An 18,767-nucleotide genomic window follows, 5' to 3' on the forward strand; every position below is an offset into this window, starting at 1 on the left:
TGTCTAGCTTCCATTGGTTTGACTTTTGATGATTTTGCATTGAATTTGGTTTCTTCTCCTCTATATATCTACAATCATTTTTACGACTTCTAGTTCTCAATTACTTTCTTCTTTCCAACTTGTTCCTCCACCAAACACTAGGAAAAAAACTGACGAGAAAATTGGATCACGTGAATTTTGAAGATCAAGTGCATGAAAAAAAAAAAATAAATAAAAATAAAAATAAAAAGAAAGAACCCAACAATTGAGAGCGATCGAAGAAATTCTAATTATAGGAGATTAGGGTTTAAACGCCAATGATGGGTTAGTCAAGCGGTTAAAGATCTGTCCTCCCACAGGGAGGTCCTGAGTTTGCACCCACTTGGCGGGTATATTAGTAATTTAGTTTCCACTCCATAGTAATAAGCTACCTTTCCCAAAAAAAATAATAATTAGAGTTTGAAACTCAAAATAATTGAGACCTGAATTCCAAAGAACTCCAGAAACTGGACAAATTACAATGAATAATTTAAAACACGGCCTGACTTTATTTTTATCGATGTTTTGGAGAATAAATTAACTCAAAAATAAATATATTAGAGTTTGAAACTCAAAATAGTTGAGACCTGAATTCCAAAGAACTCCGTAAACCAGACAAATTGCGATGAATAATTTAAAACATGCACTGACTTTATTTTCATTGATGTTTTGGAGAATAAATTAACTACAATTCCACTGAACATGTGTGAGAAAGGGAAGGTTGTAGAACAAGTTCAATGGAGAAATCCCAACGAATTATGCAAATTGTACTAAAATGATCCGTTTTCGAGTGAGCAGTAACTCAACTCTCTTTTAGACTGATGGGTGATTTCTAGCAGGGTGAGCTGGGTTGTTGGTGATTTCTAGCACAGTGGCTGGCGCAGGGGTATGGGGAGGCTAGAGGTGGGTGAAATGGGTAATTTAGTCATTTTACAAACAAATTTGACACTTCTTAGATAGTGTTAGTTGACTTGGGATCCAGACGTAATTTATTGTAAAGACTCAACATTAGTTTTTGCTTTATTAGAAGGACCCATACCAAAGAAATTCTAATAAATTAAAGGTAATTTTCATCTGGACCCCCTGAGGTTTGGTCTATGTCATTTTTAGTCCAAAAAAACGGAAACTTTGCATCTGCCTCCCCTGTACTATAGAAAAAATCAATTTAAGGACAAATTATCACTTCTATGACAAATTTGCCTTTTTTTTTTTTTTAATTTAAACACAACATGGAAAAAAAAAATCAAATTCAAATTCAAATCTTTGAACTAGAGAAATACGATTGTTAGCATTCGAAATCAAAAAAGTTGTTTAAGATCGAAACATCATGCCATTCGAAATCAAAATAATTGTTTAAGATCGAAACATCATGCCCTTGAACCTAGCGTCGAAGCTCTGCCACTTGAAGTTTCTTTCTTATCGTCGGGACGTTTTAGATTTGTCTTCTTATCGTCTTTCGCCATGAACCAGTGTTTAAGGTCATGATATTTGTTTACAGTTCCATGACGGTTAATGGCACATGCCAACAGCAGCTTCTCCCAAATCCCCAATGATTGCTCCCATCTTCGACTTTAGCCTGTTTCTCCATCAACCTTCCGCAATCGGATAATTTTTTTCAAAACTGGTTTTCCGATTTCTCCTCACTAATGATTTCCTTTTCTCCCAAATCCCCAATGATTGCTTCCAACATCTTCGACTTTAGCCATGGTTTCTCCATCAACCTTTCGCTCGGATATTTTTTTTTTAAACTAGGGTTTTCCTTTTTTCTCTGGTTTCTCGTCACTTAATGAAAATTTATCTTCTCCCAAATCCCCAATGATTGCTTCACAACATCTTCGACTTTAGCCATGGTTTCTCCATCAACCTTTCTGCAATTCGTAGATAATTTTTTTTTTCAAAACTAGGGTTTTTTCCCTTTTATTTCTCTTCGAATTTCTCGTCACTTAATAAAAATTTACCTTTTTCAAATCCTTGAATCTTGTTTCCACTTACCTGAGTTTTCCAAAGTAGCCCCGTGAAGCAAGAGAGCTTTAAGCTAGGGATTCAAAGTTAAATGAGTTGAATGAAGAAACATTAAGTGTTTGATGTTCTTAGACGGTTGCTTTGTGGTGTTTCGCTACAGTTCTGAAGAACTAAATTTCGAGAATCACAAATGAATATTAACTTCAATTTTTTTTTTTTTTTAATTTCCTATGTTTTTTGTTTAAATTAAAAAAATGGGTAAATTTGTGATAATTTGTCTATAGTATAGGGAAGGCAGATGCAAAGTTTCAGTTTTTTTGGACTAAAAATGACATCGACCAAACCTCAGGGTCCAGATGAAAATTACCCATAAATTAATAACTAATCCCACGTGTTAAATTCCTTCGACGGCATAGTTGTTCTTCAAACGACGGCATAGTGGTTCTTCAAACGCTTCCAAATTTCTAACTTATTCCCCTTTGTGCTTTGCCTGTTTTCGTTTGCGTTTTTGGTCTCATCCTCTGGTTGATTCAGATAAGAAGTCAGCAAACAAACCGGAAAGAGAGAAACGCAAGATGCCTCTGACGATGTTGGACGCGACAATTTCGAACTTCGATCAAGTTTTTGAGAAGTTCAGGTCTGAAGCACCGCAGAATCAATTCAATCTCATCGTCTTCTTGGCCGACAAGGACCCATCCACCTCTCTTAGCTGGTGCCCTGGTATTGTCTCTTCTTTTTCCTTCTGTTGGTTTGTTTTTAATACCCAAAAATACAATGAAAAATTTCATTTGATAGATCAAAATTTTAAGCCAAACCCTAATGGGTGTTTTTTTTTCTTTTTCCTTTTTGTTGTGTGTTTGTGGGTGGGGTGGGGGGGGGGGGGGATTTATCTTTTCGGCTTTTGGAATGTTCCTAAGATGGTAGTGTACTTGGTATTCATGTCTGAGATTTGTCTTCCTTTTTTATTTGTATTTGGTAGATGTTCTTTAGAGAATTGTTTTATGAGAATTTCCAGGAAAAAAAGAAGAAGAAAGGACGTTTAATTTACCTTTTGTGGGTTATATTTAATTCTTAATAGGAGATCAAAACTGAATCATGAAGCACATATTGAACTAATCAGTTATTCTTGGATTCTACTGATCGTTCTATGCCTGTATTTGTTGGTTCAATGGTATTCTGATAAATTGACTCAGAATCTGTTCTTTTGATGTTTCTTTGTCAAATGCTGTGTAGTTAAACTGCATAAAGAAGTGTTTCAGTCACTGGGAAAAGAAAAAGGAAGATAACAATAACAGACAAACGTATGAGTAGAAGAGAAAATTTTCTTCTGCCCTGTTGTGATGAACCGTGAAAATGAGTTCATTTCGTTTTCTTTCGGTTCCTGATTCTTTTGAGCTTATTTTCATTGTTTCTCAAGACTGTTTCCTTTCTTCTTCTTTTTTTCAATCCAACCCCCCAAAAAAAAGAAAAGAAAAGAACGGAATACCTTACAAGTTCTGTTTCATTTTTGTTCAAAGAAGTACAAAAACAGTTCTTTTTGAATGTTGATTAATATGCAGCGGTTCCAAAAAAGTACTCATTAATCTTTTTTCTTTAGTAAGGGGAGTGGAGAGTAATTATGTCTGCAACAGGTCTTGCCTTCAATTAGAAGGGAGGAAATAGAAGCTGTGGACATACACTGATGTTGTATGTGTAAGTTCAACCCCTTATAGCTTGCAACTTAAACAAAAAACTGAAATTATGGCTTCTGGGCTCATTTTCTTTCCAATCCTCTGATGACTATATACAGAGTACCTTTTTCAACACTCCATACATTTTACAAGTTCAATGTCAAATTTGAAAATTTGTTTCCTCATGCAGTTCTTGATCAAACTGTCAAACTGAGCAGCATCTGTTCAAAGATATAAATAGAATAAACTCTTGCCTTGCTTCCTTATTTTAGTTTTCTTTGAGTGGGAACATGAAACACTTCTGATCTCTGAAACTGTTTATTCTGCATAAAATTTCAGACTGTGTCAGAGCTGAACCGGCGATATACAAGAAATTGGAAGCTTCATCGAGTAATGTAGCACTTCTTCGAGCTTATGTTGGGGACCGGCCCACTTGGAGGAATCCTCAGCACCCATGGAGGGTTGATTCACGGTTCAAGCTCAAGGGTGTCCCAACGCTAGTGCGCTGGGAGAATGATGCAGTCAATGGTCGCCTTGAAGACCATGAAGCTCATCTTGAACACAAAATTGATGCTCTCATTTCTGGAAAATGAGTCTTCCTGTCTCAATACCATTACTATTTGAATAAACAGTTTATCTTGTTAAGATGATCAAGAATTTAATAGGTTGTTGGAGTGAGTTCCCCCTTCAACTATTACTCTCCACCGATTGTTATCAGATATCTATGTATGAGGATCTCTTATATTATCTATTCAGGTAATGAATGCTCCATCTACCTTTCCCCTACTGTCAATGATATGTTGTGGATGATGATCTTTTGTTGTAGTATGTGCTACTCCCAGTTATGGTCATGAGCTCGTAGCTTTTCTTTAGGGTTTTTGTGAGTGGAAGAAGAGAGGGGGACAAGGGCGTTGGTAGTGCTTTGGAGGGTTTTTCTTTTGGTTGGGGGGTGGGGGATTGTAGTAGAAGAGGGTGGGGTGTGTGTGTGGTAGAAACTTACTCTTGGTGTTATGTCATTTGTTTACCATGCTTGTTGGTTAACCCTTGGCCAATGCACTTTCAGAGTGGAGATCCTCTCCACCCAAGCAGGCTGTCCTCCCATCCACCACACTTACATAAGGCCTGACAAAGGGCATGCCCATGTTTTGGGGCTAGCCCTATGAGAGTGAGAGGATTGGAGGATGGCCTGTCTGGTGAAGAGGATCTAGACTCGTACTTTCATTCGTTTAGATTCTTTGCCTAGTGGAGACGGACTATCTCTGGTTTTATCTGGGGGGATGTGGGGTGGTGGTTATAGATTATATGAGGTTGCTGAAGTAACTATCCTTCAGGATTGGTTTACTAGTGTTACTGAAGAATTGCCCAACTGATTTGTACTCATTCATTCTTTCTAAATCTAGTTTGCATATCGATTGGAACATGATGCCAAATGTAGTCTAATGATTATTGATTTAATCAATTTGGATTAAGCTATGACACTTTTTTCCCTACGCTTTTTTTGGCCATTGTATGCCAATCATAGTGACGTGGGCCCAAGGGCAGTAGGGGAGGGTTGAGGGGAGAGATAGATGTGGAACGACCAAATGATTGAACACAAGACTTCCTTGGACTTTATGCCTAGTAGGGTGTTAAGGGTTTGTTTCTTATTCTATCATAAGGATGAAGTTGGACGTTTTTCCATCTCATCTCAATGCCATGCAAGGGTAGAGTGACCGTCCTACCCCTACTCAAAAATCTTGCCCTAAGTGAGATTCAACATTACCTATGTGAGGTTGGAGGGAGTTGGAGACCTTCAAAATCCTCATTTTCCTCATCTTGAACTTGGATTATATCAATCCTGACCCTATTTTGAAAACAACGTAAATCTATTATACAAATGATGCACAAAGCTTGCCAATGCAATGTTGGTTGAGTGGTAAAAATCCATACTTCTCAGTGAGAGGTCATGGGCTCGACCCTTGCGGACGGCATTAAATTTACAGTATTAAAAAAGCACCAGTACCCAAAAAAAAATGATGCACAAAGCCTTTGGGGCTAGGGAGTCAGCAATGAAGTTCAGCTCCCTAGGAATATAAGAGAAAGAAACATGCTCCAATAGCATGGGAGAGGCAAGGTAAACAAGAACCTGTACTAACTCAATAATAGATCTAGTCTCATCTCTCTATGTATATATATGGTGAATACCTTTTTTTCGTTAACTTTTTGGAGTGCTACATCACAATTTCCCTCAAAATCGGGGAACACTCTAATAATTAGATAGATTGGTATCCTCTAGGTCCACCCTTGCTTGCTTCTAGAGAGAGTAACATTATTGGGGAAAAAAAATCCTCTGTTGTGCACAGCAGTGCAGCACCACAACTTGACATGTGGCATATTCTCAATAAATGGCTCAGATTAGAAGGCTGGGTTTTAAATGAAAGTGACCCATCTTGTACCCGTTTTAAAGAAAAAAACCCATTTTTTTGACCCAATTCTAAATATGGTTCTCTGAAGATTTTTCTCCCATCGTGTTGTTGCCTTTTCAACTCTCATCTTTGCACACTCGGTTTTTCTTCGATTAATTCTTATCAGTGAAATCCTGTGATTTTGTTCACTATTGCCATCAAGAAGCCTAGATTATACATGATCAGTTCTCCTTCATTCCCTGATACTATCCCATCTTCGTGCTGGAACCATGTTATTAGGGGTTATGTCGGAAGAGATTGTCCCAGAGAAGCCATTGCAGTTTTCCTCAATATGCGGAAGCGAGGAGGAAGACCCAATAAACTTACCTTCCCCTTTCCTCTTAAGGTGTGCGCTTGTCTCTCACCTCTTTCCTAGGGGAGGCAAATACAAGCAAAGGCACTCAAGAATGGTGTTGATTCGGATATCTATGTTCAGAACTCATTAATCCATTTCTATGGTTGTTGTCATGAGATTTCGGATGCACGTTACGTGTTTGATAAAATGTGTCACATCCACCCAGTCGGTACCCTACCAAGCATACCCAGATATGTGATCCATAGTCTCGAAGATTAAGTATCGAGCAACTATGCCTCCCACATACGCGATAACACAATCATGAACAATAATAATCAAGGTAAAGCATATAATAAAAGAAATCATGAATAACATAAGAACAAATAATCAGAGTGCGGAATAAAGATAATACCAATGTTTAAATATAATCCAAAAGAGAGAGAGAGAGAGAGAGAGAGAGAGAGAGAGAGAGAGAGAGAGAGAGAGAGAGAGAGTGAGTGAGCGGAAGTCACTCCCTCAGTGCCAGCGGAAAAGTAGTCAATCGAAGTTAGTTACAAAACCAACATCTAAGAGTATATCAAAAGAAAGTTAATTTATAGATCCGAGTTCCAAATAATAACAATAAAAAGGCCTAAACTAAGGTCCCCTTAGTCTTGTACAGGATGTCCTCGTAAGTGTACACGAAGGAAACCAAGCAGGGCCTCTCCCACACCAAAGTCCGGCTAATCTTGGTACAGAGGGTAATCACCCTCGGCACCTTCACAGTAACTTTCATAATGGCTAGGTGTGAAACCCGGCCCTAACCTTAACCCGGATACTCTTTTGTTTGTAGGTCTGAAGACCCGAAGTAGAAGTGAAAGTCAACTATGGGCCATATTGGTAGATGATATAGTGTTCGACTCCGAACCTATGGAGATTGAAGATGATGCCCCATACTTGAAGTCAGTGTGGGATATAGAGAAGAGACTGCACCTTGATGAATAGAAGATTAGTTGATGACCTTAGAGCTTGATGGGATATGATTTAAAGCCATTTTTCCATGCTAGGTATGTTATAGAATATGTGTTTAAAGTTTCGTTTGATTCCGAGTAGTGGAAGACCCTCAAATCCCTATTTTTGGCTTTCTTGGTCGGCTGGGTCGAGTGCTTGGGTCGACTGCCCAATGCTACCAGCCAATCGACCCAGAGATGTTGAACTCGAACAGAATCTTCTGTTTTGAGTATCTTGCTATATATACCCCATGACTTCGTGATTTTAGTATCCCTAGCCTCCATAACACTTAGAGAACGAAGGAAAACCATCTCCAAGCCTCCAAGAGTGAAGAAGAAGACCTAATCTTGCAATCTTGCAAACTCTCTCTCTTGTTCTTCAATTAAAGGTTAGTAATCTATCTTTTGTGTTAATGATTTATTCTTTCCATGATCACTCTCATCTTTGAACTGAGATTATGATGAAGATGCTGCAACCTTGTAGTCATATCTTCACAATTTCTTTTCATACTCTTGTACTATGATCATCTCATTCATTCTTGACATGATTCTTTTGATTTCTTCTTAAACTATGATAATATTTCCTATTTTGATTCATTCTAGCATTATAGATGCTTCTCTATGATTGTTCATACCTCTGATCTACTGATTCTTGTACTAGAATGAGATCTAATCATCTCTAGTTCATCTCTTTCATTCATAGCATGTTTCCAATGAAAACTATGATTTTTACCAAAATAGAAACTATGGTTCTAAATTAGGAAGTAATGTTTTAATGGTGGTTTGATGTCTAAATTATGCTTTTTAGTCTTAGACTACTGTGTTAGACAATCCCTCCAAGTTTCGTCGCATTCCAGTTTGTGTAGCATAGGTTTCGGATCAAGATTCTATTTTTATTTTTGGATTTGCTCTTGGGCAGACTGCCTGGGTCGACTTGCCAATGCTACCCAGCCAATCAACCCACAACAGCAGAATCTGTTTTCTTGGTCCGATTTGATTCGATTCATGCTTATTCTTTTAGGACTACTTCCTAATGATTATGTGATGCTATTCTAGGGTTTATTTGCTAACTTTGGATTCATCCTCTTGTCCGTCCGGAATACTTTCGAATCTATTTAAGGTAAGGAAAGTTGTTACCATATTAACATAGATTTGCATAGATTTAGTTTCTAATTTGGGAACTACTTAGATTTGCTACTGTTATGTTAGTTTCTATTATGATATGAATGCTGCAAGTACATTAGGATCTTATTTCCTTATTTACTTTATGTACTTGATTATGTATGAATACTTACTCATGTATGTTTTCTTATTTATTTTATCTTGTCTTCTTATACTCTTTCATATGATGTGATATTTGTCGTGGATGATATGACTGAATTATGATTGTAATTGCTTAGGTATGATTTGGGATTGGGGAATGTCCTTTTGACATTTCTGTCCTTGGACCTCATTGGGAGTAGTATGGGATATTTCCAATGTTGCCCTTTGACGCTTTCCTGGATTATTGGTTGTCATACCTAGGACTTGTCTAGCAGTGTTTGGCTAGGTTATACCCCTGTTATATCAAACCCGAATCGGAAGGGTATTGAGACCGAACGACCCGTGGTAGCAATGGGGATTTATGGGTGCTCAAGACCGGTAACCAACCCGTGAGGGGACATGAATCACATTGTGGGGGCCATTTATGGGTAAGGTTGCATATGGATAGACTTGGGCTCATGGGCATTCAAGACCGGTAACCAACCCATGAGAAGACATGAGAGCTTCTCGTTACTATATGTGGATGACCTATAGGGTTGATGAGTCCGTAGTCTGGGACTATGCTGACTCTAATGTGAAGGATACCGGAAAGGATCGCCCGGGGCAAGGAATGGACGTATCTGGATCTGAGTTGATGTAACTAAGTAGAAGACTTGCATTGGGCTAGGTTTTACCCTGACATGCGCCAATACTTAGACCAAATGGTGATGTGAGAGAGAGGTGACTTAACCCCTAACCAAGGAATGTCCAGGAAGGATGCAAGACCCAACTACCACTGGTAGACCCAAGATGCCAAGATGGCTGAGGGGGAGTGATTGACCTACCCAAAGAAGTATGGTGCTATGACTTAAAGCATGTCTGCCTATAGAGACCAGCATACATAGAGTTAGACTCATACATACATTGTTGCCTCATATCATATCATCTTATGCTTTGTTTGTGATACTATGTTATTTATGCTATTATGGAATAACTTGTCTTGCTGAGTTTCTTTGAAACTCACTCCTTTTTGTACAATATCTTTTGTTAGACTATTCTACAGGTTTTGATGGCTATGAAGCGCAATATGAGGAAGTGCAAGATGAAGAAGCGTACCATACGCAAAGTGTTGGCGACTACGAAGATTACTTTGAGGATCCCTCGAGTGGTCTCTCTTGTTACCAGGAGTAGCCCTACTGTGGAGTGGGAGCGTTTGAGCGTAATCGATGAAGTCTATGTCTATGAGAACATCCTTTATAAAGTAGAAAAGACTCTAGTTTAGTTAGATTATATCTTTCTTTCTTGTCTTTAGAAACGGTTGTAATCCCATTTGATTATCGAACTACATTCCGCTGTACTCGTGGAGTGAGATTCCCCCTCACTCTACTTTTGATTTATATATCTATTGGTATCTTTTCCGCACTCTGATGAATATCTCGTTACTTTACCTTGATTCATTTGAATAATATTGTTAACATTGATTTAGTCTTGTTCTTGATTATATTGTTGTGAATGTGGGAGGCTGATTTCTCTAACTACTGGATCTTGTGGACTGTGGATCACACACTCAAGTATGCCAGATAGGGTACCGGCTGGGTGGATGTGACACTAGGACCTTCAGTGTAGTATGCGGAATCCTGGTCCACTTCAAAGTATGTGCCATCGGCTTCTTCGAAACCTGTGGAAAAATCTAATAAAACAATTGCACAAAAAGGAATGTATTTAAAAGAACTCAGCAAGGTAGTTAATCCATAATGCATAAACCATATGATACAAATCATAACATGATGCAAGATGATATGAAACACATGATGCAAGTATGATTCTAACTCTACATATGCTAGTCTCTATGGTAGACATGCTTTAAGTCATAGCACCATACTTCTTTAGGTAAGTCTCAATCACTCAATCACCGGTTGGCAATGGGTCCTGCATCCCTCGGGACAATCCATGGCTGGGGTTTAAGTCACCGCTCTCTCACATCACCATTGGTCTATGTAGTGGCACATGTCAAAGTGAAGCCTAGCCCAATGCAAGTCATCTACTTAGTCATATCATGTCAGATCCAGATACGTCCATTCCTCCCATCCTAGGATCATTTCCAGTATCCTTCACACTAGAGTCACGGATATTACTCACCGGACTCCCTAACCCTATTGGTAATCTACAAACAGTAGACGGGAAGCTCTCACGTCCTCTCACGGATCTAACCCACCGGTCTTGCGTGCCCGTGAGCCCAAGTCTAGGTATGAGCCCAAGTCTAGGTATTTGCAACCCTACCAATAAATGGCCCCTTTCAGGTATCCGTAGTATGATTTATGTCCTCTCACGGGGTGGTTACCGGTCTTGAGCGCCCATCAAACCATACTACTACCACAAGTCGTTCGGTCTCAATGCCCTTCTGATTCGGGTCAGATACAATGGGGATGTGCTAGCTAACACATCTAGACAAGTCCTATGTATGTCATCCAATAATTCAGGAAAGCGTCGATGGGCATCTTCGGAGAACATCCCATGCTATTCCCTCCGATGTCCAAGGACAGAAACGTCAAAAGGACATTCCCCAATCCCAAATCATACTTATCCAATCACATTCTCAGTTCAGCATATCATACACACATGATACATCATCATAGTGAAAGATACGTCATAACGTCACATGATCAAGTGTATAAGTAAACGACAAGAATGAATAGACATGATAAGCAAAGTAATAAACATGGTGCTACTGTTATAAGGTAACTACAGTAGTCATATAATGTCAAAAAACAACTAATAAGCTAAGCCTACTAAGTTGCCAACATCAGTGTAATAATCACATAGTTTATGTCATATGGGTATAACCGTCCTTACCTTAAGCTGCGATGATGATAATCCAAAGGCCACAAAAGAATGATCCAAATATGGTATTAAGACCCTAGACAAACATAAATGAAAGATTAGAAAAGAAATCGGGAAAATCGGAGGTCGAACGGATCAAATCGGTGAAGTACACAATTCAGCAGTCCATTAGTTGATTGACCCAATCGACCAAGTGAATAGTGCTAGAGGCCAAATAGTGACTTTTTGCTCAAAATTGATCTTCCGGGGCTCGGATCGATCCGAAACTTGGAGGGATTCATTGTAACAATATAAGAACACTACTAATCAAGTAATTAACACAATCTAAAGGTCTAATTAGAAACCCCCAAATTGAAACCCTAAGTTCTAAAGACAAGAATCATAGCATCAATTGAAATCAAATGAAATTGCATTGGAAATGAATGAATTAGCTAGGGGAACTAATAGGAATTGGATTAGAATCATATGCTACCAATAAACATAGATGTAACACACTATATACCTCAGTTTAGGACAAGAATGCATGAAGTTAAGAAGAGAATCAAAGGAATGCATATGCGAGGATTGAAATGAAAGCATAGCATCAATGGAAAAGGAATGAGATCAATGATTAGCTAAGAGTGAACACTTGGAGTGATGGTTGCAAGGTTGCAGCATCAACTCCAAGGTTGCAACAGCAAGAAAAGAAAAGAAAAGAAAAGAGTAGAGTAGAGAGTGAGAGTGATGAATCATACCTTGAATGTGCAAATGGAGACAATAGGCAATGATTGCAATGATTGGGGCCAAGAATCCTTCACAAACACCAAGAGAGTGCCTTGGGAAGCTCCACTCTTGTTCTCAGTAGCCTAAATGAGTATAATAGGGTTCAAAACACGAGAAACACTTTAATAGAGAGAGGAATATCCAAAAAGCATCTTTTTCTCAGATTTGTACAACCATTGGTCAACTGGCTTTGGTCGACTGACTCAGTTGACCAAACATGTACAACAAGCTTGAGTCAGGGATATGAAAGGCTACACGGGTCCGAATTGAGTTGGGTTTTCTCCTACAAGTCAATAAACAAGTCTAAAGTAGAGAAATACCTTCGAAACAAGACTGGAAGCGCATCAAGCACTTCAACTAAGCTTCCCCTCTTCTAGGTGCAGTTTCTCACTGAACACTGACATTGTATCCAAGTAAGGGGTTTCACTGGCAATATCCATGGGCTCCGAATCATACACAAAGTCTTCAACTATGAGGGCCCGCAAGTCTCTTCTTCCACCACTCCAGGTCTTCAGACCTACACACATCAAGGATCCGGGTCAGGGTCAGGGTTAGGATAGGGTTGGGTTTCACAAAATGCATCTAAGAAAGTCATCTCTTGGAATGCCATTATCTGCGCTTATGTTGAAAGATCCCAATTTGATGATTCTATTGGTCTTTTTGCCAAGGTGAGACTTAATGGGATTCAACTAGACGAGACGTCCTTGGTTTTCTTGCTCTCTGCTTGTGCTGAGCTTGGGAACCTGAACTTGGGGAAGTGGGCACATTGTCAAGCTATAGAAATTGGGTTGTTAATAAATTATTGGCTGGGTACAGCTCTTGTTGACATGTATCTGAAGTGTGGTAATGTAAGTTACGCCAACCTAGTGTTTGATAGAATGCTCAAAAGAAACGCCTGGACATGGAGTGCCATGATCTCGGGGTTGGCTCATCATGGTTTGGCGAAGGAAGCCCTTGAACTTTTTCTTGAGATGAGTAAGCAAGCAAGAGATGTGGAAGAGACACCATGGAGGAACATCTATGAGAGGGAAAGAAGATGGATGGAAGAACAACAGTGAGGGGGAAGAAGATGGAGTTGAGAAGGCGGGAACACGATGGGAGAATCTTCAGAGAACCATATTTAGAACTGGGTCAAGAAAATGGGTCATAAGATGGGTCATTTTCACTTAAAACCTAGCCTTCTAATCTGAGCCATTTATTGAGAATATGCCACGTGTCAAGTTGTGGTGCTGCATTGCTATGCACAACAGAAGATTTTTTTTCCAACATTATTGGCAAATTTTGCATAAGTTTTATTAGCAACTTGAATAACTTCTTCAAATTTAGACAGAAAAAAAAATAATGAAGAAGAAGATAATAATAATAAAAAAGCACTTCTTTTAGTGACCAAAGTTTGTTATTAAATACCAAAAAAAAAAGCATATCATTTTTGACCTTTCAACCATGCCATGTAATAAATGAAGATCTTAATAAGGCCTCAAATAACCATGAAGAATCTTATTCTTTGGCAATGCGGTAGCTAAACTATTGCGATGGTATGATACCCAATGAATAACCTTCTCCGTGTCTGTTCCTCCTTGTGAGCAATAAATTTGAGTGTTTTGCTGCCGTTTTTCTTTCATGGCATCCCTTCACAGAAGGGGAAGGGGCAGAGGATGACCTCCAAGAACAGCCACCTCTCAATACCAATATTCCGAGTTAGCCCTATCGAACAATAAAGGGCTAGATGTTGCGGAGGAAGTGGAAGACAGAGTAAAAATCCATTGTGGATAAGTATTTGGGATTAGTAGGGTACATTCTTCTTGGAAAATCTTATAGAAAAAGGCTCTCGATGAAGCATCACTAGCAACTTAGAATATCTTTTACCCAATGTATATAATTCCTATGCAAGAAAATTAGTTTTGATTTCAATTTGAGCATCATCAGGATTGCTTTAATGTGATAGACGAATCACCGTGGGCGGTGTCCGGCAACTTACTGGTGCTTGAGCCCTGGAACGAGAACGAACATTGGGAGTTTAAAAATGTGGATTTCTGGATCTAGTTTTACCATGCCCTTTGGCTTGATGTCTATGGATTTTGCATTTTGGCTTCCAACTCATAGAGAAAATGGGATGTCCCGGCAAAGGCATGATTATCCAAGGTATGCAATTCGATACTAATGTTCTCTATTTTCGATGTCATGTTACTATTGACAGGAGGAGGCCACTTAGATAATACATACTAGCTAGAAGAAGAAATGGAATTTAGGTATAAGTCATTGTAAAGCCAGAGAAACTTCCTTTGTTCTATTACCTATGTGGTTTGTTAGGCCATGACGTCACAAGATGCCCGTGTCTCTTTGGATCTTCGACCTCGAGGGCAGGAAGACTAGCATTGAATACATGGTTGTGGGTATGCATCTAGGATAACCATTTTGTAGAAGATGCTCCCTCCCTCCATTACTTAGAATCAAAATATTATCAAAGAAGAATGCAGCAACAACAATCTCATTGGCCATCGGATGAAGAAACAACAGTGAATCCCATGGTGGCTAGAGATCGACAAGCAGCCCCATAGGGAGCCATGATTCTATGTAGCTAGAATTGTAGAGGTCTTGCAAGCTCCTTTACAACTTGCACTTCAAAATCTTGCAAAATAGAGATGCCCTGATATTATCTTCCTCATGGATTGGTTAGAAGGAAGATGGTGTAACTGATAGCTCAAAATTTGAAAATGGAAAATTATTTTATCGTAGATCTTAGGGAAAGCCGGTGGCCTTGTAGTGATGAAAATCTAGCGAAGTTTGAGATTCACACTGCTTCTATGAGATTCATTGATGGCTATGTCACAGTAAAGCCTAAACAAGAATTCTTCCTTACTTTGGTCTATGGTGACCCAAATCTAAGCTTGAGAAAGAAGGTGTGGTACTCACTTGTGGAAATTGGGCAACATAGAATGGGGAAGTGGCTTTGCATCAAAGACTTTAACTTGTTTCTCTCATGGCAAGAGAAAGTGAAGGTTCAGCCAAAAGCTCTAGAGACATAAAACTTTTACAGGAGATGGTATACAATTGTGGATTAGTTGACTTAGGCTCTTATGGTGTAGGATTCATGTGGAGCAACAAACGCATTGGAAAGGCTATTGTTAAAATGAAATTGGACCGAGCACTCGCTTCAGTAGAATGGATGACAGACTACCTTAAGGCTGTTGTACTTGTGGAAGATGCACTCTTCTCTAACCATGCACCTCTTATTGTTGATACAGAAGGAAAGCCTGAGAAAGGTCCCCACCGATTCAAGTTTGAAACCATGAGGCTAAGGAATCTAAATTGTGCAGAGATAGTAAGATGAGCTTGGATTAAAGATGTGGCTCTCCACCTCAACCCATTCTATTCCAGAAACTTTCTTGGTGCCGGGAGGATCTCAAAAGATAGAATAGAAATCATTTTGGGAATCTTCAATCACAAATAGTGAAATAATCCAATGAGTTGGGTATTCTCCAAGGCAAAGAGGTGGATGAAACATCTCAGATCCATGAAAGTTATATAAAAAAGAGCTAGAAACTCTTTTGCAATGTGTAGAGGTATTTTGGAGGCATAAGTTAAGGGTGTAGTGGCTCAACGATGGCACATTTTCCTTGCTAGTACTCTAGCACACAAGAGGAGAAACAGGATGATGAAATTGGAAGATGAAAATGGTACCTGATATGAATCCAAAACCGATATTTATGAATTGTTTTCTAATTATTATAATACTCTGAAGTCTCTCAAAAGGACAATGAGTTACTATTGGTCATACCCTCAATTGAGGAAGTCAAGCAAGCCTTATTCACAATGTCTCCCATGAAGACCCCCAAAGTAGACGGATTTTTACTACTATGTTTTCAAAAAAATTTGGATCTAACTAGCCTGAACTTGCACAACTTTGTGGTGAATTTCATTCTTACAGGTGAGTTGTTGGAATGAGCTAATGATACCTTGATCTGCCTCATACCAAAGGAGGACAACCCAGAGCTGGTAGAAGATTTTTGGCCAATCAGTCTCTGTGGGGTGGCAGTCAAGGTGGCAAAAAAAGTCATAGCAACATGGCTTCATGCTATCCTCCCCTCCATTGTCTCACACCATTAGTCAGCATTCATCCAAGGAGAATAAGTAACTTAAACAATGTGTATCACACTCATGAGGCTTTCCGTTGTATCCAGAAGAAGAAGAAAGGTAAAAAGTCCTTCTTTGCACTTAAATTGGATATTAAGCAGGCCCGACAGACTCAAGTGGAGATTGGAGATTTATTGATACCATCCTTACAAAGCTTGGGTATGGGGTATGGTTTGTAGATTTGATTTTGAATACTTTGTCATCTGTCAAGTATTCAGTTATTGTTAATGGGGCAGCAAGGTTCTCCGTGATACCTAGGAAAGGCCTTAGACAAGGGGACCCCTTATCTCTATCTCTTTTTGTGATCTGCTCACAAAGCTTGTCATACTTACTGGCGGCCAAGGAGAGACAGGGTGAGTTGAATGGTATAAAGATAAAAAGGCACACCAAACCCCTAACTCACCTTATGTTTGCTGACGATTGTATATTTTTTTTTTCAAAAATAAGGTTGGCTAGCATGCATGCTTTGAAGGAATCAATGTAGATATATTGTAAAGCTTCGTCACAAGCCATCAACTTTAAGAAATCTTCCTTATGCTTTAACCCAAAGATAGCGTCGTAGAAGAGGTGGTTCTCTAAGATGCTTAGAGTGAAATATGGTGAGGTGCCCTCAAAGTGCTTGGGGCTACCAACCGATTTTGGTGTCCAAGGTGGAGTTATTTCATTCCCTCAATGATATGGTGACAATTAATTATAATGGATGGTCCAAGAAACTGTTAAATCATATGGAAAAAGAGGTGCTATTAAAATCGTTGGCTTTGCCTTCTTCAAACTATGTGGAATCTCATTTTCTTATCTCCAAGATCACTCATAGGGAGATCCAAATAGGGGCTGCAAATTTCTTTTGGGGAGAAACATACACTGAAAAAGTTATTCATTGGGTATCTTGGAGAAGAATGGCCAAACCAAAGAGCAAAGGTGGCTTAGGATTTAGGGACCTTAATCTTCATATTAGGGCACCACTGTGTAAAGAAGCTTGGAGATTAGTGTTTTAGCTGGAGTCGGATTCGACTAGGTTCATGGAAAACATCCACTACCCAAATTACACTTTCTTGGAGGCAAAGAAATGAAACAACCCCTCATAGGCTTGGAGGGGCATCTTAGAGGGTGGAGAAGCACTTGGATTGGGGCTGATATAGAAGGTTGGCGATGGCACATAGATGAGGGTATGGAAAGACCCATGGATACCAATTCAAATGGGCTTCAAACCTATCTCAGTTAGAGACCCTCACTATCCAATAATATGGGTAGTAGAGCTTATCTTGGAGAAAGAAAGAATGTGAAATCTACCACTTCTTTGGAGATGGTTCAACAATGAAAATGTGGAGGCAATTTTGAAAATACAAATGCCTTTATTTCTCCAAGAAAATAAACTAATATGGAAGACTAATAATAATGGGAAGTTCTATATGAAATAGGCCTATAGATTGTTATGGGAGAAACAAGCAAGAGAAGACATTTTAACTCCTTCATCCTCCAAGCAGCATGGCTCGGAAGAGATTTCATTAAATGCTTGCTCAAGAATTTGGAAATGTCACCCCAAGATCAAATCTTTTTTATGGTGGGCCTATAGTGAATTGTGAAGGATTGGCTTTAGCTATAGACTTGAATATCAAAGGGGTAAAAAATAGAGAAGAGTTATGGAGGGTGTGGAAAGCCTAAAGAATCCATTCCTCATATATTAATACATTGCCCAAAAGCCCAATCAACTTGGTTTGGTGGATCAATGACATGGAGAATGGAGGATCACCTGCCCATCTCTCTCAACTTGGATACAACAGTGAAAAGGTTTTGAGCGACTAGGATATAGAGCAGAGAAGCTAAGAAGTATGTGTGCCTTCATAACATGGTTTATGTGGAAAGCTCGAAATGAGAGTCTCAAGAGGTCAAGTATGGACACCACAAGAGATTTGTCAAAGGGCGATGGAAGCACACGCAAAATTCTGGGAGGCAACTTATGATGTTTATCCAACACAGGTTGAATTACAGGAGGAGGAAAGAATGGGACCTCCTCCTTGGACGGCGCCAATTCTTCCTTTTGTTAGGTTAGTGTGGATGCATCCTTCAAGGAAAAGGAAAGGAAAGGAAAGGGGGTATAGGTGTTGTGATCAAAGACAACACAGGATAGCCACTGCTCATAGCCTCAGTCCCACAATGCTTCAACAATGTTCTTGAAGAAGAGGCTATTGCACTCCGCGCAAGACTTCTATATGTGATTGGGGAAGGATATGAACATATTGAAGTTGAATCAGATTGTCAATTGCTGATACAATACATCAACAATAGTTCAGCCCATGCCCCTTTGAAAGTCCAACCCATTTTGATATATGTTTCATATCAACCAAACTTTTGGGCTTTAGATCTAAGAAATTTAACATTGAAGCAGACTTTCTAGCCCGGAGGGCCCTCT

The 18,767-nt window shown here is 39.2% G+C and overlaps 1 protein-coding gene and 1 pseudogene across 1 annotated transcript; both read left to right on the forward strand.

Moving 5' to 3' along the window:
- Window positions 1-2,424: 2,424 nt before the first annotated feature.
- On the forward strand, window positions 2,425-4,419 carry LOC149015653 (Thioredoxin superfamily protein). The gene is made up of 2 exons (XM_089156005.1): window positions 2,425-2,700; window positions 3,990-4,419. Exons 1-2 carry the CDS (start codon window positions 2,556-2,558, stop codon window positions 4,241-4,243), a joined length of 399 nt encoding a protein of 132 aa, XP_089012131.1. The 5' UTR covers window positions 2,425-2,555; the 3' UTR covers window positions 4,244-4,419.
- Window positions 4,420-4,927: 508 nt separating this feature from the next.
- On the forward strand, window positions 4,928-13,281 carry LOC149015654 (pentatricopeptide repeat-containing protein At2g36730-like; annotated as a pseudogene).
- The last annotated feature ends 5,486 nt before the right edge of the window (window positions 13,282-18,767 follow it).

Source organism: Hakea prostrata, chromosome 5, assembly GCF_041222555.1.
Source record: "Hakea prostrata isolate BN-2017 chromosome 5, UWA_Hpros_2, whole genome shotgun sequence".
NCBI classification, from domain to species: domain Eukaryota; kingdom Viridiplantae; phylum Streptophyta; class Magnoliopsida; order Proteales; family Proteaceae; genus Hakea; species Hakea prostrata.